The following is a 26451-nucleotide window of genomic DNA, read 5'->3' on the forward strand; positions in this document are numbered from 1 at the left end:
TCTGTTTCTTATTTACACTAAAGTGCTTTTATAACTGCTACTTACAGAGATTTATTCACTACTTGATATCATGGAAATCCTTTAGTTTTCATATTATATCAGACAAACTATTGACAAAGACTAAATCTCCTGATGCCAGTTTATGTTCCTGAATGGCTGAAATCCCTTGAGGTTGGACTCTATTATGGATAGTTTATTAGTGTGGCTTTCTGTTTGCACATTTCTCCAATTTTGGGTGGGATGTATGTTCAAATAAAGCAGAGATCTGAACTGTCAGTATCCATGCCCAAATTTGTCTTTACTGCCTAGTTTTATCTTTACTATCTCCTTTAAAAATTGTCCCTTTACAACATATCACAAAATCCTCACAACACAATATTAGTTTAACACAGTGTTTTGCAATCCCAGTTTTTGTTTCTTATATTGATATTTCAACCCTCCCTCCACTCAACACATATCTCAAAATGCACTGCAGTCCCCTTTCTGAAGCCAATGAAAACAATCACAGAACATTTCAATTGCTTTCATTTAGGCCAGGCAACAGTATGCTTGTCATTACCTTTATGTTTCAGTGGCTTACCGACATCATTTTTTCAAGACCAGGTTCCTGGTTAAGTCCTTTAGCATGTCTGACTTCCTCTGCAATCTGTCTTGTGTGCTTCTAAGTGGTACTGACACAGGAGTAACCTGCCAGTCACCACTTGTGATGACAGCAGTTTTTATTGCTTAAGGAAAATAGGAAATTCTGCCTCCTGGCTTAAACATGTGCATTTTCTATGTCCAGGACCAAAAGGATGAAAAGGGCAGATTTAACCAATATTTCCATAAAAATGAAAGTCTCCCTTTAAACAAACCCACATGGTAATACTTGACTCATGAATCGGTTCTCCGGAGTCTGTGTGCAAACAGTTTTGGGTAATACTGGGTCTAGTTTTACAGATCTTACTTACACCATACTCCTTTTGAAGCAGGCAGGAGTGTGACTTGAGTAAGCACTGTAGAACCAGAGCCTGCTTCTCCCCCTTGACTGGTTGCTTTTGAAAATAGACATGAGTTCCAACAGTACCAAAACAATCTCAACATAGTCTGAAATAGATGATGCCAAACTAGATGAAACACTGTAATGGAAAAAAAAAATGTGCCTTTTTGGAAAGAAGTTGATTTCTTCTTACTTAGAATGTAGAAGCCAGGCACAATTTTTAAACATAATATTAAATATGGAATTTTTTGCTAACATAATGATAGCATAGATTTTGGTGGTCAAAAAAAAAAAAAGTTAATGAGCTACAGAAACATATATTTCCCATGATTTAGGCCCACTAGAAGCAGCTAGTGTTCAACCACTTTGGTTTTTATATGGCCTTCAAAGATCATTGTCAACTATGATTGTTTTAAAATTAAAAAAGAAATTACCTGATTGTTGATAAAAGATATGAAATGGAGAAAAGTAAAGCAAACAAACAAATAATCATACCATGTTTACACATAAAACAAAAGAATTCTCTAGGGCCATCAGGGAAGGTGGAGTACTATAACAACCACCCTTTATTGTTATACTACTCCACCCACCTTAATGAGGAACCCTTGGGTGTTGCTACTCCATAGCCTTTGGAATCCAGGTTTCCTCCCACTTTCATGGTGTCACAGGGCTTTCGTTGCTCAATGTATTCATTCATTGTGGATTCCAGAAGAAAGGCAAATTTGCCCTTGGATTTGCGGACACGAGCCACTCCTTCGGCTGTAGTCCTAGTGAACACAGAAGGCTCTGCTGATCGCATGTAGGTCCACATCTTTTCATACACTGCTATTTTTGATCTCTGGAGGAAATGAAAATAAAATTAAATACAGGAAAGAAGAGAACAGCATGTTAATGTCAACCGAAGCAAGAGAAGGGTAAAATGTTTCAGTCTCCATTTCCCTCTCACTTGTTTCTGATATGTAACATTATATATATATATATATATATATATTATATAACATCTGATAAGTAGCTTTTGAAATTGGGAAACTGTCTTTTAAAACTTCTTAAGAAAATCTTTCAAATAACAGATATTTAAAGTGGTTTTGAAAGTCTCATCTACTTGTCATAATAATTAATTAATTAGCACTTATTGTTTTTTATGAACGAATGAGGCCACAATGAACTTTGAACCTTTATAATCATGTTTTGTATCATATTTGTGACTGACTTGAAAAAGACCAGGTAAGATGATCTTAACTTTTGTAAAAGTATTCTCAATGCTGCATTTTTTTGGTTATTATAATTGTTACTTTCATCAGATTTTCAAGCCTCAAGATAAGATGCTTATAAAAGTGCTGTTATGTTGCATGTCCTTTGTCCCACCTCTTCATCAGCATCTCTTTTTACCCTCTGTTGGTTCTCCATTTACATACATACATATAAATATTACACTCTAGGAACTGCATTGAGAGAGAATCTGTGTTAATTAGTAAATAATAATGACAGGAATAAAAATGTACAGGACATTTTGTCAGCAGTTGAATGTCAAATGGAGAGGAGAAATCTACTGTAGTTTTCAAACCAAATACTCACAAAACCAGATAAGATTATTTCAGACAAACTCCCCAAATAGATATACAATGGGCTTCATTTTGGTATTATTCATTCTACTCTTGTAACTCTAGCTGAGGAACTTATTTTTACAAATTACTTCTTTGTACCTTAGTTCTATTTTTTATTTCCACTACTAAATTTACTTAAATCCTTTTGCTAGCATGTATATTGGCTTTGGAATCTTTTCATCCCTATATGAATTTTTTTTTAATGTGAAAAGGTATCTAAAAGAATTCACATGTTCCCCTAAAATACATTTAACAAGACTGAAAAGTTCAAGTCCAACTGGATGTTTGATAATAAAATAATATATGTAGATTTCCATCATTGTAGTCATTCAGTGACATACTACTGAAATTGTAAATCAGGGTCCAAACAGAAAGTCACAGAACCTTTATTCTGAACTTAGTGTATGCATGAATTCTCACTCTGGGGAACATGCATATTTGTTTATGTAAATCTTCCTCATTACCAAATATAAAATCCAAGGTAAGCAGATCAATAATCAACAAAGATCAGGGATACCAGACTTAAGAACACATACTTTTCAGTAAAAGCAAATTATTCAGGTGGAGAAAAAAAGCAAAGATAGTAAAAAGCAAGATCCAAGATTTTAATTCATAAAAATGAATATTGACAATCAATAAACCTGACTAGTAAACTACATGATGAGTGATTTGCATAGTTGACAGATACTATCATTGGAAACAAAAAGCCAGTAATACCTATGAAATGTTTTTATGCCATTAACTGTTGGAAAAGTATCACACAATATCAAGATTATGGTGTGTGTGTGTGTGTGTTTGTGTGTACTCTTGTGTATGTGTACTCTTGTGTTTGTGTACTCTTGTGTGATTAGGCAATGGCCATAGAAATTCTCAAATTTAGAAATCCTATGCCATGTGTTAGTCCAGTTGCAGTCCATATGTGCTCTCTTACAAGAAGACCTAGGATTCAAGCCTCATCTACAGTACTATTAGTATAGCATTTATTTCATCTTTAAAACTGGCATTCTGTCCTGAAGAATGAATTCTTCCCCTTTGTAAGGAATTTAGAAAAATATAAGTCCTCTGGATCACTTGATAGAGACTGTCCCTGCATATCTCTTCTGAGGATTTCAAATCTAGAGAAGTGCCAAATGACATCCAATCACTTAAAAAAACACATTATCGTTCAATGGAAGTTTTTCCACAACAAAATTTAGGATGACACAAATATTGTTCACTTCGCTATAAAAATACACTGAAAAAAGACAATAGAATATCATGGTCAGGTGTACCGCTATCAGAATAAGACCAACTTGGGTACCAACAAATTTGCTATTTTTCCTTGGGGAAAACTTTTCTATCCCTCTATTTTAACAAAAACCACCTCTTCAGAAAGTCAGTTAATATGTATATGCACTTTGTACTTACTACTGGGGATGACAATAAATACCATATATTACTTTCCTTACCTATTTATATAAATTAAAATTACAGCATGTCATACATTAAAAAAAATACACTGAAAACAGAAGAGATGAAATTAATCTGAATCTGTTTTGATGGAGATTGTGTTGGAAGAATTTTAAGAATAGAAGGAAAGTAGTGATTACCTGTCAATTTTCCAGTTATAGTTAAATAGAACATTAAAGAAACAAGACCCTAAAGCAAAACTAACATAAAAAATGGAAAAAAAAAGATTTATATTTAGAGATTAGAACTTTTAGGCCACTGAAATTTTTTGAAAGTCCATTTTATACTATTACTGTGAGAAAAATTATTGCTGAATTAAAGTATATTGTGAATGATACAAATGATTTATTTATTTAATTTTGTTTGAGGTAGGGTCTCACTCTAGTCCAGGGTGATCTGGAATTCACTAGGTAGTCTCAGTATGTCCTCGAACTCATGGCAAGCCTCCTGTTTCTACCTCCCAAGTTTAAGGTATGTGCTACCAGGCCCTGCTAGAATGATACAAATAACTTAATTCATTCTTTTTAAAATCCAGAAGAGGAATCCTTGTAGAAGACCTAAATTACAACCAAACTAAAATATAGACTTTCATTGGAAGGGAGAGAAAAGGGGAAAGCCTGTTTTGTCACTGTGCTCAGGGTTAGAAATTCAGATGCTTTCTTAAAGGGACATGACTTAGATAAGACCATGCAGACATGGAGAAACGAGGAAGGGGAGTCAAAAGCAAAGATAAGCCTTGTGACTGGGGGAATATGTTTGTTAGTAGGTGAGGACAAGCAAATATTTATAAATTTTATGAGACAGGATGAAATGAAAATCCTGCATATACTGCAAGCTAATAAAAACAAAGATAATGCAAAATTTTCAGCCCCTAAACGTTTCATACATAGTACCTATATACAAATCAGGGATGGCATGAAAATTTACTACTCAAGGTAATAAGCAAAGGTAACATAAAAGCTATTACTTCTAGATTACAAATTAATCCTTGGTGTATTTGTTTTATTTAAAAAATTATTTGCAAGTAGAGATAGAGATAGAAAGAGAGAGAGAGAGAGAGAGAGAGAGAGAGAGAGAGAGAGGAGAGAGAGAGAGGAGAGAGAGAGAGAATGAGCACTCCAGGGCCTCCAACCACAGCAAATGACTCCAGATGGATGTGCCCCTGCATCTGGCTTTATGTGGGCACTGAGGAATTGAACCCAGGTCATTAGGCTTTGTGAGGCAAGCACATTAACTGCTAATCCATGTCTCTATCCCTTTTTTTATTTTTATATTTATGTTTTGGTTTTTTGAGGTAGGGTCTCACTGTAGCCTAGGCTGACCTGGTATTTACTATGGAGCCTCAGTGTGGCCTTGAACTCACAGTGGTCCTCCTTCCTCTGCCTCCCAGTGCTGGGATTAAAGGCATGTGTCACCATGCCTGGCTCATTTTTTTTCTTCTTTCTTTTTCTTTTCTTTTTCTTTCTTTTTTTCTTTTTTTTGTTTTCTCAAGGTAGAGTCTCTCTGTAGTCCAAGCTGACTTGGGATTCACTATGTAGTCTTGGGGTGGCCTTGAACTCATGGCAATCCTTATGGCAATCCTTCTTACCTCTGCCTTCTGAGTGCTGGTATTAAAGGTGTGCACCACCATGCCAGACTATGGCTCATTTTTATTGTAAATAAACTGGACATGCAGAGGTAGGAGGATTGCCATGAGTTTAAGGCCACTCTGAGACTACATAGTAAATTCCAGGTGAGCCTGAGCTAGAGCAAGACCCTACTTCAAAAAACAAAACAAAACAAACAAAACAAAACAAAACAACAACAAAAACCAACTAAACAAACAACCCCCCCCAAAACAAGCCAACATAAAACATGAGAAACTGTCTGAATTAAAGCATTAACTTAGTAGTTAAAACAATTCTTGAAGTATTAATATGTGCTGTTCTAACTACTCAGTACTTGATTAATTATCATTACTTGCCTGCACTATCATGTATTATAATTAAAGTTTACATTATTATCAAGAGACTGGCTTTCCTCTTTCAGCAGCTCAGGCATCAAGACTAATGTTCCAGTGAGAGTTCATCAAAGTGTCATTTAATACTATAAACTCTGAGACAGTGATTCATATCATTTATGCATTCATCTTGCTGATGGCTGACCAGGTACAAGACACAGTCTGTATTGAAGTGAGCGTCAGAATGTCTGCAACAGGCACATAATGCAGAAGTACCTGAACAACAAGACTGTCACTAAGAGACAAGTACAGGCATTCTTAAGTCTCCCTCTATCTATCTCTCTCTCTCTCTCTCTCTCTCTCTCTCTCTCTCTCTCTCTCTCTCTCTCTCTCTCTGTGTGTGTGTGTGTGTGTGTGTGCTGAAGAAGGTGCTCAGAACATGAAGCATATCATGTTTCATAATGAGGCAAAACCAAGGTAACAGTTGAATGCCAGTGCAATTTTTGTCCCAAAGTTTTTTTTCTTGTTGGTTATAATGGGGCTATTTTATGAAGTTCTGACCATAGGTCACTGCCTGAAGCAGCAGGGTGTAGCTGATAGATATGCTATTACTGTGCATCTATGAGAAAACACTTCAGACAAGTAAAAACTACCCTTCATGTTCTATTTCCTCAACTCATCAACAAATGGTTGACTTAAGTCAGTTCATCATTGATGGGGAAAGAGGTGGGCAACTAGGGTAGGAAACAATGAGGTTTTTATCAGAAAACCCAAATTTATGCATTTCTAAAAGTTTGCTGCTGAGGAGATGATTTTCTTGTTCCATTTAGACTCAGTGTGTTTTGCAGCAATAAATCCCTATACTTAAACATCTTGCAATTTTAACAGTGCAGATGGGCAGGAGAGCAAGCAAGGCACAGTGCTGGTGGTGCTTATCTGAGGGACTTGAATCCAGGAAGCAGCTGTCCTTTCTACATTTCATATCCACATGGTTTCTTATCTACCTTACCAGTTTTCAGAAATTGAGCAATTTCTAAAAACTTCATAAAAATGAAGAAATAAGTGTTTGTAGTGCCCTTGATGTTAAAGGGCTTTTCAGTGAGTTATGTTGTAAATATATATTTTTTCAACTTGACATTTCTTTTATCCTTTATCACTCGAGGCAGAGTGATGAGCCTGCAAATATTTTTGTTTAGAGACAATCAGTCGTCACTTTCCAGGAAATTGCAAGTGATAGCAAAATCTCATTCTCTACCTGATGCCCACACAGAAGAGCTTCAGACAAGAATCAATTAGTTTTACCAATTTGCCTCTTCACTAAGTTAAAAAAAAAAGACTTGATTGATTAGCTTTATCTGTAAAATATTGCTAGTAAAAGCTACTGTCATAATTATATAGAGTTTAGAAAAAAGATATAAAATACCTTTTAATCAATTTGCAAATTTTAAGTTATATCTACAGATAGTACTCCAAATTGTACACCATTATATTCATTGTTTGGTTTCTTTTTAAAAAATGCCTATGGATCAGTTTGAGTTGTTGATTGGTATGTTATTTATGTAGTTTTATTTAAATAGTTACAATTTCTTGTATTATTAAATTCTTTCAAAAAAGTATTGTGCTTAAATTCAAGTATTTGAAATTTACAAACAGTACCAGATTTGGTTGTTTTTATGTTTTCAGCTGAAAATTATTAACATACATATATTTAAATAGAGATGGAAATCTTTCAAATAGTATATATAGGTATAATTAATAAGATGTCATTACTTTTTATAAAAGCTTAGAAATTAATAAACTATCTCCTCTATTCTAAATTATCAGGCATTCTTTTCATTCAATATTTTATGTTCAATATAAATTTAGTCCATTGTTACTTATTTCAATATTTGTAAAAATATCATTTTGGTTACTTTTGAATACTTTAGTCTCAAATTTATAAAACGACCTAGCAATGTCTGATTATAGATGTTGTCAAATATGGAGGTCTAGAGCTAAGCTGAGCCAGAATAGAGAGAAGGAGGATTCATAGGTGAGCAGAAGAGGGGTGTTTGTAGGGAGGAAAGAGGCAGCAAGAAGTGAGGGGATGAATAAAAACAAAGTATAATTACATATTGTATTAAATATCAGAATGAAACACCTGACTTTATTTACCAACTTAAAAAGTTTAAAACATTCAACTTTGTAATGGAACAACTAAACATAATAAAACAACTTGTATTATAGTGATAGGAAACTGAGTCTTGTTTTTCTTATCTATAGTACAAGTATATGAACTTGAATTTTTTTTCTGTAATTCAGGAACACAGTACAAACTAAATATATAAATATCTTACAGTGGCACTGGGAACTTAACACAGTCTTGCTAATAGGCCCTTGTAAGAATGCATATGAGTTGTTTTAAAATCATTGCTACAGAATAGATTATAGACTAATGTCACTCATAAATGTAGCCCAATCTGCCACTGAGGGTTTGTGCTTCGAGTGCAGAAAGTCACAGCAATCTTTGAAAGTAAGGCTTGCTTTTATATTTATACTTGCCCCCAGAGCATGCACAAAACTGATCTTGCCTATACCAAAATTGTCATAGCATTCTCACTATTTGACTACTGAGTAAGTTATGCTATAAAGTAGCGTTAGTTACCTTTTTCCTATGACTATTCTTAGAGAGGTGCCTCTTGAGACATGAGTAAATCAATGAGCTTTTGCAAGTTAAAATGATTACACAAGCTAAGAAGATGTAGTAGCTATGAATATGGTTGTTACCATAGTGTGTACTAACATAATAGGCAAGGCCTAAGTGTGATTGTAGAATTTCCCCCAAAATTTAGAAACATTGTTATCATTATTTTTTTTTCCTTAACTTACTCTAAAGAATTCTTTTGTTGACCCAGAATCGAGTGTTCCATAGGCGATTTCTGTTTGTTTGGCTAGGTCTTCTGCACTTTCTATGGGAGAGACCATTCGCTCCACCGTCAGGAAAGCAGCCAGGTTAGCAGTATAAGACGATATAATGATGAGGGTGAAGAACCACCAAACTCCTCCAACAATTCGACCTGATAGGGATCTGAACATGGATAAGATCATGCACATTTCCCCGTTTCTGCCCACACAGAGACATAAGTGCCTTCAGTTCTCCACACATGTAAAAGTAAAAATACAGGTATTGGTTAATTTTTTAAAATAGTTTATTCAAGAATGGTTCATGTTTTTTTTTTGTATAATCTGATGTCCTTTATATTATATCTAAATTGCAAGTGCCATTGAAAATATGAACAGATGTATTTGCCATTTAATCATCAGAAATGTGAAACAATACCTTTTTTTCAGATAAGAGGGAGAGGATGCTTGCTTACATTCATGATTACCTTCTCCCTATGGTTCAGCTTCTCTAAAATTAGGATACAGTCGATGGTTGATGAGATGAAGTACCATATTTTGGTTGAGTTGGCAATAATCTTGCTTCTCTTAATGTTTTAAGATGGATTATTAAATTCCCTACACATTTGTAGATAACTTTCAGAGAATGAGGGAGACCTTGGTTTTCCTCCCTTCAGAATTCTATAGGATGGATGTGCCAGATGAGGGGGACTGGGAATTGGGCTCCATGTCCTGAGTGAAAGACCTTGTTTATCTGATATTCTGCTTCTGAGTTGAGTAGAGGATAAGCCATATTATAAAGTACCTTTTTGTACCAATACAAAACCTTGTACCATTCCTTTCTATCAGGGATGTGTGAGTATAAGCACAGAGGGAAAGTTGAAATTAAATGAAGGAAAAACCCAGGGAATATCTGTAATCAATTTTATTCATTACAGCCATCAAATTAGTTTCTCTTCCTCCCTTCCTTTTTCCCTCACTCCCTCCCTCTTTTCCCTATCTATCTATCTATCTATCTATCTATCTATCTATCTATCTATCTATCTATCATCTATCTATCTATCTATCTATCTATCTATCTATCTATCTATCTATCTATCTTTTCATTTCTTCTTTCTTCCAAGACAGGTTCTCAGGCTGCTTTGTAACTCATCATCTAGCCAAAATTGTTCTTGAACTTGCAACTATCCTCCTGCCTCAGTGCCCTGGGAATGAGCCACTATACCAGATAAACAATTTTAAAACAGTTGTTTAAATATGAAGACCCTTTTCTTATTCTCTAACTTTAAACTTCTCTTGTTACTATGAAAGTGGTATGTATTAGTTTTCTTAGTATTCACTTGACCTTGATTTCCATAAACCATTCCTTGATTGGCTTTATCACTACATTATTTCAGCATATTAATTCAGATTTATGTTATTGGAGTTTAAGAAAATTTCATAATTTTCCAGGATCTTAAGGAATGTTAGCTCTATTGTGACCAAAAGGAAGTATGGAGTTCTAGGCAAATAAACTGGTGATGCTATGATAAAACCAATAATCACATTTAACAATTTGTTTGCTTCTCATACTTTCAGCTACTTCCACTGTGGGAGAAATCAGGTATATTTCCTGCAACAAGTTGCAGTTTGGGTGAATACTACATGCATGAGTGGCATCCAAAAAAGGAAGTCATGACTCCATTGACAAAGACATGGGTATAAATCCAGCATAATGCTTACATTATTGGCTTTTCTCTGCTATCTGAGATTACTTGTGCATAATGTAAAATAATATATATCTGTTAAAAGCCACATTGACTGATGTTTTAGGAAACTCCATAGCGGAAATCTCTCTTAAGCTACTAGAGTTAAGTATCAAACTCAACATTATTATTTATTAGAGACAGAAAGAGAGAGAAGAGAGAGAGAGAGAGAGAGAGAGAGAGAGAGAGAGAGAAGGAGAGAAAATAGACTTTGGTGTGTGTGTGTGTGTGTGTGTGTGTGTGTGTGTGTGTGTGTGTGTAGGCCAGAGATTGATGTTTGATGTTTGGTTTCTTCTATTCTCCATCATGGTTTTTTTTCTTTTTTCTTTTTTCTTTTCTTTTTTTTGAGGTAGGGTTTTGCTCTAGCTCAGGCTGACCTAGAATTCACTATGTACACTATGTAGTCTCAGGGTGGCCTTGAACTTGAACTCATGACAATCCTCCTACCTCTGCCTCCCCAGTACTGGGATTAAAGGCATGTGCCACCACACCCGGCCATTATGTTTTCTTGAGACATGCGATCCAGTACTTCTATACTCCATTAGAAAACTTAGGCAACAACCCTGTGGGATCTGCTTGTCCTTGTCTTCCCAGTTATGCTTAGAGGAATATCATCATGTATTTGCCACAGATCTGAGCTCAGGACCTCATGCTTGAACAGTAAGTACTTTACACACTAAGCTATCTCCACAGACCCTTGCATCTATTTTTTTTTTTTTTTTGAGGTACAGTCTTGCTCCTGCCCAGGCTGACTTGGAATTCACTTTGTCTTAAGGTAGCCTTGAACTCATGGCAATCATCCTACCTCTGCCTTCCAAGTGCTGAGGTTAAAGGTGAGTGCCACAACACCCAGCCTTATTGTTTTGATGAAAGGTTTCTCATTGAACCTAGAACTTACCAATTTCATTAGAGTATCCAGTAAGTCTCAGTGATCCTTCTGTCTCTGCCTCTCCAGTGCTGGATTTACAGGCACCCCAGTTTTATGTGTGTTTTTGGGATCTGAACTCATATCCTCAAGCTCCTGTGGTAAGCCGTTTAGCCTTTCAGCCATTTTCCCAGACAGAATTTGTTTTTGTTTTGCTGTTTTGAGGTCGGGTCTCACTATAGCCCAGGCTGACCTGGAATTCACTAAGGAGTCTCAGGGTGGCCCCAAACTCACGGCGATCCTCCTACCTCTGCCTCCCGAGTACTGGGATTAAAGGCATGTGCCACTACGCCCGGCTTCCAGACAGAATTTTGGATGATGACTCACAATAACAAACATAGGAACATTGTTTTTTGAAAAGGAGACAAAACAAAAATGAATGTTAATCTACAGTTTAGGTTTTAGTTGCCATCTATCAAACCACTGAATTGAAACATTAATACAAAATGATTTTTGGGAGTGTCAATGGATTTATACTTACTTTTCTATTGTGAAAGTTAATCTTTATGATGTATCTATGCTTTGTGCTAACTTAGAAAAAATTGGTTATGAGTATACTTAATGCAATTTTGCAATTTCAATGTGGTTTCTGTAGTTCAAACAGTGTTCTGCCTCCAGAAAAAGAAGACACAAAGAGATATTCCAAATAATATTTAAAATTGCTTAAGAGTTGGTGAAGATGAGTTTTGAAACTAACCTGGGTGAAATGTCACATCCTTGCTGCATAAAAGCACCCAGGGAAAACCAGAGGCTGTTAAAGATGCCGAACTCATTGGGAGGCTGGTCGCTGGGTCCTTCCTTTCCGTCCTCTGGTTCTTCCGTGTGCCACTCATATGGGCTAAACCTACTTACTAGGAACAAAACCACGCTGACGCCAATGTAGGCAAAGACTATGCACATCCAAATCTCATAGGCCAGAGGGTCCAAGAAGGAGAACACTCCTGGTTTAGATTTCTGAGGCTTTTTGATCATGATAGATATGCCCAAACTCATGAAGGGCTTAGAGAAGTCAATGACCTCTTCTCGTACCAAAGTTATTGTTAGAGGGGCAATAGCAATCTCTGCTTTCTATAAGAGAAAAGACACATGGAAACACAGGTTAATAGATTTTCTGAAGAAATTAGCACTTGCGTGATCTAAAGCTTACGAGACATGCATTCATTTCACTGCTTTTGCAGTGCCAACAGTGAATAATCCCAGTTACATAAAATTATAACACAAGTAATATTTGTTTTCAAAATATATTAATGAAATTACACAAACTTTTGTTATACATCATTGTTTGGGTTCTGCCATGTGGCACAGACTGGACTTAAACTCATGATCCTTCTACTTCAGGCTCCCAAGTGCTGGGATTATAGGCATGCACTACTATTTCCAGCTTCACAAAACAAATTCTTATGAGTGTTAGAAGTTAGCTTAAAGGATGAGAAACATAAAGAATATACAGGAATGACAAACTCAAATTGCAGTTATTAATCATAAAGGATTAGGGACAGTAGGGGGGGAAGATAATCTTTCTGTATGGCTGAATTTCTAAGCTGGAAATATCATTATGCTACAGCCTTTTCTGGTTCATTTGGAATGTTGTCAGAGATTCATTACTTGGCCACACTTAAATATTATGAGTTACATATTTAAATTTCTAAGAGCCTTGTCTTATTTATTCCTGTACAGCTCTGACAAAACCAACGACAACATCTGTGTTTGTATGAAAAATGAGAACCCATGGCTTGATAGCATATTCTAATCCAGTGCACCCACAAAAATCTGGAAGTTGGATTTTATTTCTTGTTATGTTCACACTTTGATTTTTCTCCTTCCATATTTTTTAAAAGGAATTGAGTACATACTAACCTCAACTCTTAGATATTATGACCACGAGACACCATCCTCCCTTATCAGAGTTCTGTGTCTATGAGCAGTTTTTCAAGTCTATTTCTATATCTCTAAAATGAGACCACTTTTTTCCTGTTTGTCTTATTATGTTCCTGTGGTTATTTACTCGTAGTTATTTACTCAAGCCTTTAATAGGACATTAGTGTGCATTACTGAGGGGTTCTATATCTGATGCTGATCAGAATATTTTAAGTAGTCATTTCTAGTTCCTAGCACTGTTGTGTTTATCTTTGTCTTGTTGAGGGGCCTGACACACCAAGTAATGAGTTTTTCCCATTGTGGCAGCTGCTATATCTGAACCTGTTAAATCCTGCCACTTTCTACTATAAAAACTAAACTTTCATATGATCTACAGGTTAAAATGGTGTTGTAATTATTGACTTGGAAAGGAAAATGTTGGACCTCAAAATGGAATTAGATATATATTCAGACACATGTGGCTTTTTAATAGAGATTGCCATTCAAATTCACTGTTACATATCTTCAGGTTCTTGGTGTGATATCAGGGATTCCAATTCCATGTAAGGACAAATGAAGGATGAAGAAGGGAAATGGATCAGCTCGCCATAGGGAGAATCAATCCTATAAGCCATCATGTGGGAATTAGCTGCACAAGAGCTAGGACCATTGAGAAAAGTTACTATTTTCCCCACTGCTACTCTGTATGATTTTTCTTTATATACATGATCTTTTAGCTAGCTGTAGAGAAGATAGTACACAAGACAACCTTGGGAAATTGGAAAAAGTTCTTACTCTTATAATCTACTTTTTTACTTTGTAAACATCTCACTAGAATTGTTCTATACATAGTTTCCATTTCTGAAAATTAAGTGATATAGCACAGTATACTTTATAACTCCTTTTCTGTTGTCAAGACTTATGAATGCTTGCTAATTTCAATATATGAAATATAGATAAGTTTCAATGCTTGCATATATTTTTAGTGAAAATATACAAATTTATTCAAATTCTTAACTGGGCTATTTATATTGCTTAAAGTTTAATACAAATTTTAACAGTAGCTATGAACATTTTTAAAACAAGGCCTTGTGTATGTCTTATTTATTTAAAATTAATTTTGAGGACTGGAGATGTAGTTTAGTTGCTGAGCACTTGCTTGACATATTTGAAAACTTAAGTTTGATTCTTTCACTGAAAAAAAATATAGAAAAGGAATTGCAGGTCTAGATGGCAATGGAATTTTAATGACCATGATATATTTTGCTCACTTTTTATTCAGAGCTAAAAATGCAATTTTTAGCACTCACGATGAGAATTCATGTGAACTTTAGATCCCTCCTGCTTGTTTTCATTTCTATTGATTTTGGACAATTTTATCTAGAATACATTAGAATTTGATGAACCACTTTGTTGCTCTTTTGGAGACAGGGTTTTGCTTTAGCACAGATTGGCCTCAGACTCATGTTATTTCTGCCACAATTTCCTGAGTGCTGGTATTACACTCTTACTTACAACACCATTTTTGACTGATACAAATGTTTTTAAATTTTGTTGTAAATGTTTAAAATTAGTTACTTTTTTTTTGAGGGGGTGATGGGAGTTCAGCATTTGTGTCATGCCTTAGAGAAATTCTTCTCACATCAATATTACATATATTATTATAGCATTTATACCTAGTGTATTACTTATTTGGTTTACCCCATGATTAAGTGTTATAGAATTATTAACTTTTCAAGCCATTGTCCTGCTTTCTCAGTAGGAATAAATGAATGATTAATCCTTTCACTGACAAGAAATGTCATTGTTCACATTCTCCTTTGTTTTATGTAGAATCTTCTATTTTATTTGTACACATTATCAGAGATGAAAACCTACATCTTCAAAGAAAAGATGCATGAAGAGAAATAAAGGTTTTCTTTTTAACAAAGAAAGCACCATATGGGATGGAAGGTTTGCATTAGATGAAAATGGTGACAGCGATGCTCAATGAGGGACTCTTGAAGTCTGAGGATTATGAGAGTTTAGAAAGAGACCAGTTAACAGTCAGGATATATATGGACCTTATGTATTAAGGATAGTGATTTTGTGTCATTATCTTGCTTCACAGAATGGAGCATGTGAATGTCTCCATCAGAACCCAGATAAAGATTTTATTCTTAAGCACCATGAGTGAGATAAAAGAATCAACATTTTCACCCTTACAACAGATAATTCTATTGCTAAGTAAGTCATAGAATATTCTTTGGGTAATAGTTCCTTAAACATACATCTGACCCAGGGGAGGTCCCTGGAGTAGCTGCTAATCACAGGAAACCCAAGTGGACAATTGAAAGTGAATCAAAAGGACCTGAGAGTGCAAGACTGGTTCCGAGTTTTTGGATGCCTATGTGGTGGCTCATTGGATGTCATATAAGTGATATGCTGGTAATCTATCCATCACAATCATCATGATAAAGTTTTCAAAAAGAGTAAGTAAAAAAAAGTGGGCTTGGGCTGAAGAGATGGCTTAGCAGTTAAAGCATTTGCCTGCAAAGCCAAAGGATCCCGGTTCAATTTTCCAGGACCCAAGTAAACCAGATGCATAAGGGGGTGCATGCATCTGGAGTTTGTTTATAGTGGCTGGAGGCTCTGGTGTGCCCATTCTCTCTCTCTATGTCTCTCTCTCTGTTTCTTTCTCCCTCTCAAATAAATAAGTAAATATAAAAAACAGTGGGCTCAAAGCTCACCATTTATGTAATAATATGCCTTGTCCAAAAGAAGAAAATGGACTTCATTTTACCTATAGCACTGGAAACTGGACTTTTGTGCATGTATTAGCATTAAGAAAGGAAAAAAAGATGTTGAGAAGCAAAGATGGACTTTGTAGATACCATCATGCAAAGCACCAAACCTATGCAACCTTTAAGAGACATGACACATGTCTGTTGGGACAAAATAGACAAGTCAAGGGGCTGAGGCTGGGATTTTTTTTTTTATATTTTTTTGTTCATTTTTTATTTATTTATTTGAGAGTGACAGACACAGGGAGAAAGACAGATAGAGGGAGAGAGAGAGGATGGGCGCGCCAGGGCTTCCAGCCACTGCAAACGAACTCCAGACGCGTGCGCCCCCTTGTGCATCTGGCTAATGTGGGACCTGGGAAACCGAGCCTCGAACCGGGGTCCTTAGGCTTCACAGGCAAGCACTTAACCACTAAGCCATCTCTCCAGCCCAGAGGCTGGTATTTTTAAAGACTCAAAGGTCTGCTGAAGAAAGAGTGTGCTTTTACCAGTAATTACCATGTTATCTCTTTAAGGTCTTTGAAAACTGTATAACATTTTGAGTTTTTATTTCTCTAACCTCTATTCATGGCAAGATTTTTGTTTATAAATTTATTCCTGCCACATTATTTGCTTTTATTATTTAAATAATTTATCCCAAATAAATGTAATCAGAACACTGGAAAGAGATTATCTGGGTTTCCCAGAGGGTCGGGACTCTTGAGGAAAAATGCATAACAAACAATTCAGAATGTTAGACCATCCATAGTTAACTAGTAATCCAAGTATGATCATTTGGACATAAAACATGAATAGTGTTTTTTGAGAGAAATGAATTATTGAATAGGCTGAATATCCCTAACATAAAACTCAGTAAGCAGAAATTTTCTAAAACCTGAAATTGTTTAAGGACAGACATTTAGCTGCAGGTAGAAAATTCCACATGTGAGGAATTGCAGTCGAAACATGGTTCATTGTACAGTGACTTTGTTTCATGTACAGTTTTTCTTTAAAAATATTTTATTTATTTATTAGCAAGAGAGGGAGAGCAAGTGAGAGAGAAAGACAGATGGTGGGCAGTTGATGTACCATGGCCTCCAAATAGTGCAAATGAACTCCAGACACATGTATCACCTTGTGCATCTGGCTTATATAGGTACTGGGGAATTGAACCTGAGTCCTTATGCTTATACAGGTCCCTATACAGGCAAGCACCTTAACTGTTAACCCATCTCTCTAGCCCATGTACAAAAATTTTAAAAGTATTGTATAAAGTTTCCTTCAAACTATGTGTAAAAAGTATCCACAAAGCATAACTCAATTTTGTGTTTAGACTTGGGACCCATGCCCAAGATATTTCATTATGAATATGAAAATATCCGTAAGTCTTAAATAATCAAGTTAGAAATTTTTCTGGTCCCAAACATGTTGGGTAAGGGATGCTCAGCCTATAGTTCTAACAATTTGGACAATGTCCATTTCTAACAATTGCTTGCTATATCAAAAGTTGAAGATATTTTATTTAGTATTGAGTTCTTGACCATCTCTTATTTTCAGCTTTGATGCAGTTTGAGCTTAGGGAATATTGCAGAAAAGGAAAAAAAATGTAGGAGCCATAGGATGGGAAGGAATAATTTGGGACACTGTCCTCTGGTCATGAGCCTACTGATACATTCATGATTTCATAGAGGTTATCTTTGTTCCCCAAAGAACTGCACAATTCTTAGCCTATCAACATGTTGACATAAAGGACAAAAGATTGAAACATCAATGCTGTAGGAGGTCTACTTGGAAAGAGGAGTGGGCTCAGGTGGATAAGTATCAGGCAAGCAGGCAAAAGAGGATAAGAGGATGGGTATAGGATCAAATTATAATATGTTCATTTGTTAGGCCTCTTAATAAGATATTTAAAAAGTTGAAGATATTAATCAAGAACAAATATATTAAGGAGCGTTTTCTTTGGAGCTTAAAATTCAGTATGAAAATGTCAATTATCCCTGTGGTAAAATACATTTTTCTTATTTTATTTTATCTTTATTTTTTTCCCTCCATCTAGGATAAGCTAATCAGTCAGCAATTCTCATGGATATAACACTGACTGCTTTATAATGTCAAACATTTTCCTATTTTTGTGCAACTATACTGTATCATGTAGAAAATGTTTTTTTGCTTCATGGTCTGAAAAGTCCAACACAGAGTCATGAAATTATTGAATTGTAGTTCTGCTTGGGAAATCACCTCAATGTACCTTTTCCATGTTTTCAACTTTCCTTTTTGGGAAAATATGACTCTCCATATCATTTGTTTCAAAGAGGTCATGTGAGGATTAAACATAGAGAAAGGATACATTGAAAGTAAAGTCACTGGAATATCATTTATCTTTCAGGGAATTTCATAATACATTTTGTGTAGATATTATTTTTGTTGGTTACTCAATGCATAGTGAACTGTGAACTGTAGTTTTGGACTGTGGATGTTTAAAGTCTCATAACATGACTGCTATTTAACAACTGTCAGTTTGGATTTGACACTGCAGCAGTTGTCAAAAAGAGAAACCTTGATCTTGTTCACTCTGGTGGGAATGTGTGGGTTGTGTTTGTCCTTGGCTACCAATGAGCTCACTCAGTACCCATTTAGCTCAGGGGAAGGGCATGTGGCATGCTGTGCTGGAGACTCACTTTAGAAAACATTGTAGCTTTCATGCACTGTTAGATATTCTCGAATGAAAATAAAGATGCACTATATAAAATTAAATTTACCATGATCTGCAGTATTATAAGAACTTTACATTATTGATGAATATTTTATAGTACTTCAAGTACTATGGTGATGATCAGTTATTTAAGATATATTTTTGAGTAATTGTGAATTATAGGGATACAAATAACTAGATTAGCATGATGACCCACTTTCTCCTATTGAAGGAATCTGTTCCTACTATTATCAATTCAGATTGCTAATGGATTTTTGTAGTCCTAAGGTGTAGCATCATAAGGCAATGCTCACCACAGATCCTAAATTAATAGTTTTTTTTTTAATTGTTGTTGCTGGTTCTTGGTTTCAAGTGTTAATGGCATATTTTGAATTTTATTCTGATTTTCAAGTTGTCATTCTTGGTTTCACTACTTGGGAGTCATATTTTTTAATGAATTAACAAAATATTTGGATACAGTTTGTGTCTTCTTGAACATAGCTATAAATTAAACAAAACAGAAAGAGACAAATCACTATGTGCCCAAGTGAAAAGAAATTTTCAGGTTGATGAAAGTGAATTCTTCAAGAAATGGATTTGCTTACCCCATAAACAAGTTCTCCTACCATCCCATTCCAGATTTTTGTGTCTGCATCCCTTGCTCCATATTTTCCATCAGGGACAATGGCAATTTTATACTTGATACCAATATGTTTTGCAATTTCAGATGCCAAATCTACACAGTATCCTTCATATTTGTCATTTCCTTCAAACATTTCATGATTTTTCTTGTACATAACGTATGGGGATTCCTATAATGAGAGAAGTAGAACTGTAAAGGAGAAATTATAAAACATTTAAAAACCTTTATGTAAATTTCCAGCTTTAGAATTTGATATATAGACTGTATTTAATACTGGTATGCATATTTTTTTGTAGCTTGAAATTACTAGTAAGATAGATAAATATACAAATATATTTAGAATTATATTGATTGTTTTTACATTCGATGCTAAAACTAAGATCTTCAAAACATTTTGTGAGTGATTGTTGTATAACTGTGACATTAATAGAAAAAAGATCATTAGTAATTTTTAGAGAAGCATTATTTCTTTGCCAATGAATTATTTTATGGAATTGAAGGCTATTTAGTGGTTACCTTTGTGTAATAAAAGACTTATTCCCTATCAGGTCTGTTCATATCCTGAATATTTTTAAGCTACCCACATTCACTGTTAGTGGGAATGTAAGGTGGTATAGCCATTGGGAAGTATGCACTAATATTTGTTCTTTGTTTGGTAATGTTAAACAAGATGTCTTTTACAGAGCATGTAGTTGCTACACAGTTGTTCAAAGAAGAAAATAATAGCTGTAAAAACTTACAAAGTTAGTTTTTTACATTAAATTTGCTTTCCTACTATTGTCCTATCTTTTGATTTTTAAACAAAATTTTTGTTACATGAGTTTAATATCTGTTATAAAATATAACTGCAATGGAAGCTAATCATTTTCCTCTGGTTGTGATGAACATATACTTGTAGTGATATTCCTATTAAGTTTTCTAAGCAAATGTGTGGATAAAGTATCTTAAACATGCTTATAAAATCAAATAGTTCTCCTTGGCTAATAATTACTAATGAGTTTCCAGTACACACACACACACACACACACACACACACACACACACACACACACTCACATACACACAAAAGCCATGCTATTTTATGTCTTTAACTAAAATGTATGTAGGCCTCCAAACTCTTGATTTTATTAACACCTAAATCATCAATCAAAACAGAATTTGGTGAATATGGAATATCAATATCAACAGGATCCCTAGTCATACTTGGTTCTTCCAGGCATTTTCAAATAAAGACTAACCACTCTGCCTATCATATCACTGAGATCTTGTAGTTACATTTTATAAAATTATAATGTAACCTAAATTTACTGATGCTCTGATTGATTCGGTTTCTTTGCATTGGATAAATAGTCTCACATTAAAGTTAAAAAATGTTTTCACCTATAAAATTAAGGCAACTAATTGTCTTTTCCTTAGTTAGATATGAAATTATTTATTATCTTACACAATAGCTCTGTAGGCTTAAAGTGTCATTCTAATTGTGAATGTGATTTTGAAGATGGGTGAATTGTTACAAAGTAGCAGATTTCCAAACACTGCTGAAATTTTTTCATAGCTACTATGAACTAATTTTTTTTTAAATTTCTGGTTCTTACAATAGATAATTTATATAGAAAATAGTAAGAGATACATGTTTGTAAATCATAATACAAAACAATCTAATTTATGTGTTTGCACATTTAGCATGTCTCACTATAATGAGCTAAATCGTTCTTCAAAAAATGGATGACGAGCTGGGCATGGTGGTGCACTCCAGCACTCGGGAGGCACAGGTAGGAGGATCGCCATGAGTTCAAGGCCACCCTGAGACTACAGAGTTAATTCCAGGTCAGCCTGGACCAGAGTGAGATCCTACCTCAAAAAACCAAAAAAAAAAAAAAAAAAAAAAAAAGGATGACGAGTATTATCACTGCCCCAAGATTGAAGACCAAGTTTAAAGAATCTAAAATAATTGAATACTTAGGAATTTTGCCCCTTAAGTATATATATTCACTGTATTAATTTATGTATAGAACTTTATTCAATTAGTAAGTAATCTAATTTTCTCCATCAGTCATATATAATATAGAAAATGATATGCTTAATTAAAAATTACATGTTAAAACATTTACTAAGCCTCTACTGTGCACCAGGTAATTGGTTGAGAGGTAGGCATACAAAATGCACAAAATTTACCACTGTCCTCCTGAGGTCAAAATGACAATAAAATAATTAATGTGAAAATAATACTTAGGAATTTAGTGCTTACTCTGAGTCACAAACAATGTTAAGTTCTTTACTTATAGAATTTCATTGACATTTCACATTGCTCAATGAAGTAAGCACTTTCATTTTGCAGATGGGAAAATTAAGAGTCAAGGAGGTTAAACAAATTCAGTTTTACACAGCTAACAAGTGACAAAAGTGGGAATTGGGCTAAATTTTGAAACATCTGGAAAATTCTGAAATTATTGTAACCAAGAAAATGTGGTAATAATTAAGATTTCATATGATTTAACAAGGAAAGGACCAAGATTAAAGAAATACAGGTCTGTATCTTTAAAAATGAAATTCTTTTTTAAATCTGCTTTTTAAAAATATTTTTATTTATTTATTTGAGAGTGACAAACAAAGAGAGAGAAAGAGGCAGATAGAGAGAATGGGCGCGCCAGGGCCTCCAGCCACTGCAAATGAACTCCAGATGCGTTCCCCCCCTTGTGCATCTGGCTAACATGGGTCCTGGGAAATCAAGCCTTGAACTAGGGTCCTTAGGCTTCACAGGCAAGCGCTTAACTGCTAAACCATCTCTCCAGCCCTAAAAATGAAATTCTTTATGTGATTTTTTTTGAGGAAAGAATATAGATAAAATCTTTAATTTCCTCCCCTGGACTGGTACATGGAGGACCTTCAATAAATGTAGTGACATCCTGACCTGCCAGTGTATCCTGAACAGCAATATCATGGCAAAGTGTTTAAATCAGAAGTTTGATCATGTCTTCAAAATGAAAGCAAATATTGACTCTAAGCAAGTAGGTCACCTGGCTGTAGTAGGCATATTCATGCATGGATAAAATATTAGGTGTATTTTTTCCAGTTTCTTTCTGGAGAAGCTGTACCCCCCAGAATCTTTGTTTTCCTTTCAAATGTATCACCTAAGGCTAGAACAATATTTAGCTTACTGAAGATGTTGATGAGCAATTATACTGAGGTTTTATACAATCAGAGCCATGAGTGATGCCTGAGATTCATTATACATGGTAAAGAAAATGATCACAAGCAAGGGCTGAGAGAGACAAAGGAGAAAGAAGCTGAACTTTCTTTTGCACAAGGCTGTCAGGCTTGGAAAGCTCTACCCAATTCCTCTCAGTTTGTCTTATTTGCCTTTCTTTCTTGTCCAATCCATACAAGTGGCAGATCCTCAACCTTCAACCTCATTTGCCTCATTTCTGCTCTGAGAAGTTGCCTGCATATAGATCTTCAAACATTGCATACTGAGGAGAATTAATATAAAGTTTTATAAGGGTGAATAAAACATGAACCCTCTTCAGTATAATAAAAAAGTGAACCATAACAATCTATTAAGGGAGATTCATGTGACATATTCATAAAAGAGCCTGATGGAGTCCCAAGTGTTCAACTGTATCAGTGAAAGGATAAGAGGAATGAAATATAACCTACTTTCATAAGAGAACTACTGTCTTTATTACCAAGGACTGTGTTTTGTGGACAGTGATTCCTTAGGAGCTATTTCACATGCATCACTTTTCAGTTATTATGATAATTAAGATAATTTCCATATTGGATGGTGTTTTACATGTGCTCTGTTACTTCAGGAGAGAAATTACTCTCTGTCTAAAGTTACTACAAGAGGGCTTATTTATGAAAATATTAATATAAATGAATTAAAATATTTTTTGGTCAATATAGTCCATTTTTCCTATTGCATACATTTTTTGCAATATTTGAACTTAACAAAAGAAACAAGCTACTCTTCAGAAAGTCCTCATGCTTTTGTGAATATCACAAATGTAAATATTACAAATGCTATTGAGAATGATCAAAATAATAAAATTCAGCAACAATGACTAATATTTCCTATAGGGTTGCTTGCTTTTCTATAGAGAATCTTAATAGAGAAAGACAACTTAAGCCCATGAAATAAATGTTAGAAACAGAGAAAGCAGATACTATTGGATTCAGAAGTAAATGAATAGATTTAATATTTTGCACAGTTTTAATTATAGCCAAAAACTTATTTGAAAAGCAATTATATTACAAACACTTGGGTGGAAAGTGTATGTGGAAGGGGCACTACTGTTGGTTATAATGAAACAAACAAATACAGTTTATATATATATATATATATAATATATATAGATACATATATTATGTTTATACAGCCATATTATTATTTGTGCATATTATTATACATGTACATGTCTATTTGTGTGGTATACCTAATAATTTTATATAGTAATCATAAATCTGCAAATATATTAAATAATAAGAAAAAATACCTCTGGAAAAATTAGATGTAGTATATAAAATTCTACAAGATTTGTAACATAATTCTGATACTGTAGTGAATAAATTTGGTTTCATGAAAATTTTGCAAAAGTATTATACTATATTTCATTCACTGAGTAATGCATAATAAGTATCACTTAAGTATACCATGAAATGTCTCATTCTCTGTGTAATGTGCAATAAACATCAGTTAAGTTCAACAGTAAATATTGAGAAAAAAGGGGCTTGTCTAAAACACCACTACAATCTCTCTCTTTTTTTCTTAAAGTGTTCAATAGCCAATGAAGGTAGTGAGATTGTAGGGAAAATCACTATCTTCTCTTCCTCTTGAATCTTCTGTGAGCTACCTTTTCCTAGCCATGTGCTTATCCTAGCAATGTGGCTCAGATTCAGCTTCCTGATGTTGCTTAAATTTATTATTTTGGAAGCAAAAAGTGAAATTGATATGATCACAATCCCATGAATATCATGGACATTATACAACAGTTAAACCAAGACATATAAATATACCATATTGTCAACTTTATTTTCTAGTTAGATCTATGTCATATCCAGTATGTTAAGTTTGACTACATTCATGTAGAATAAATTCATCACTAAAATAAGACCACATTGTAAGAGAAACTACATTTCAATAGCATAAAAGTTAATACTACGTTTGATTTTAGATTTAGAGCAACCATAATCATGGATTATGTTTCCAATTTACTATTTCTTACTATGATTTAAATTCCACCGAGTGCAGTATTTTTGTGTCTAAAATATCCAGCAGACGCTCAATAAATATGTATGAGTGAATAACTGAATTTGCCAATCAATTTTATTTAACAATGACATATATCATCACAGTGAATCAACATATAACAGCATAAACAAAGGGAAGACAGATGTAAAAACAGCAATGCCATATCAATTGTAATCAAAATCAGTGATTTCCAAGTGCTCACTCTCAGCTTTTTTCTGCATCTAGATATCTGTATTGCACACATTACAACCTCTAGCCATGTATTAGGTGTATTCAAAGTAGCGTGGGGTATTATTACATGCAGGTGTCAACATATTATTCATTTATAAGGAGTCATATTTCATTCAAATTAATGAGGTGGTAGAGCTGACATCCATCCTAAGCTACCATTTTCAACAGAAGCAATTACAAAGAACACTGCAGAGAGAGCTTCACGTTATTTTTTTAAATTACTGAATATGCACTTGAAAATACTAGCGGCATTATTTCAATGAAGTTTACATATTCTTATCACATCACTTTGATAGCAAAAATGTTGATCACATTGCTGTCAAACAGATAATTTTACCAAACATTCTTTATAGGTATAGGAAACAATCTTTTTTTTTTTTTTTTTTCAGTCATTTAACTTGTATTTTGATAGCATGCTTCCTGAAAACTAGTCATGCTTGGGAAGTCAATTCAATATTGTGGCACTAAGAATTATATACACTACCCCTTTCATAACAGGGGTGGGAAAAATCCCATGTTATACCATAAGTTGCATAATACATTTATTTCACAAAACAGGCAAAGGTTCAAAAAAACTAAAGAAAACAATTGTATATATTCAGAAATCAAGCACAGAAATTCCGAGTTTTTTTTTTAACTTTTATAAAATCTACCCTTAGAAAGAACATTCCATCATTTATGTACAATGGTTTCCTTTTATGATAGAGGAACTGGTATGCCAGATTGACTAAGTGATTCTTTTCAACATCTATTTTCTTGAGAAAGATGAGGATTGAAGATTAAGTCTTCTTTTTTTTTTTTCTAGTATCTCAGAAAAGTCTCAGACAATTCTTTTAAAACACTTTTTTTTTTCTAGTAGTCCAGAGTTGATCATCCAAGAAGAATCCCACATGAAAAATAATCTTAATTTTACTACACAGGTGAATAAGCCTCGTGCCTTAGTAAGGAGTGGTCCAAAAGTAGAGCTCTTTTCTTTCTTGATCAATTTCTTAAAATAGGGTTCTTCATCAGAGGCTGAAAAGAGGAGGACTGTACTGAAGTATGAATTTCCATTACTGTGTCTTTTGTTTTAGGAAAAGAAATATATATCTATATATACTGCTTTTCAAGTTCCATGCAAGTATTTTTAAGTCATTAAGTTAGTTTTCCACAAACACTTTTGGGGATGGCTTTAATTCTATCATAAACTTCTAATCAAGGTTTGTCAGATTGCATTATGCTCCAAACTGGCAATCTCACACAGAAGGAACTAACTGCAATGTGTGAAAACTTCTCAGGAGTATTTTCATGCTTTGACCTCAATATCAGTTTTTTAAACAACTTGACATTACTAAAAACTAAAGCTAAAAACCAAAATTATCTATGCTAAAAACTCAATTACACAAATACTCCCATTTTGTTTAAAGTAAGGACTTCCATAGATAATGGATAATATGTTTTGCTTAAAAAAGACAGTGAGCTGAGGAGGTATATTTGTAAATTAGAAAAAGTCAC

At 34.3% G+C, this 26451-nt stretch overlaps 1 protein-coding gene across 6 annotated transcripts in view; it reads right to left on the reverse strand.

The window, feature by feature from the left end:
* The window catches only part of Gria4 (glutamate ionotropic receptor AMPA type subunit 4), a 390107-nt gene that overhangs the window by 41503 nt on the left and 322153 nt on the right, over window positions 1-26451 (reverse strand). For 5 of the 6 annotated variants that reach the window (XM_004652938.2, XM_004652937.2, XM_045145193.1 and 2 more), the window contains exons 11-14: window positions 19438-19644; window positions 12219-12589; window positions 8840-9038; window positions 1570-1817 (exon numbers count right to left, since the gene is read on the reverse strand). In XM_004652938.2, the coding sequence (XP_004652995.1) occupies window positions 1570-1817; window positions 8840-9038; window positions 12219-12589; window positions 19438-19644 (1025 nt within the window). Of the gene's footprint in view, window positions 1-1569; window positions 1818-8839; window positions 9039-12218; window positions 12590-19437; window positions 19645-24783; window positions 25972-26451 lie in introns of those variants that run through there. The other variant, XM_004652940.2, reaches the window with a different exon arrangement.

Source organism: Jaculus jaculus, chromosome 3, assembly GCF_020740685.1.
Source record: "Jaculus jaculus isolate mJacJac1 chromosome 3, mJacJac1.mat.Y.cur, whole genome shotgun sequence".
Lineage (NCBI taxonomy): Eukaryota > Metazoa > Chordata > Mammalia > Rodentia > Dipodidae > Jaculus > Jaculus jaculus.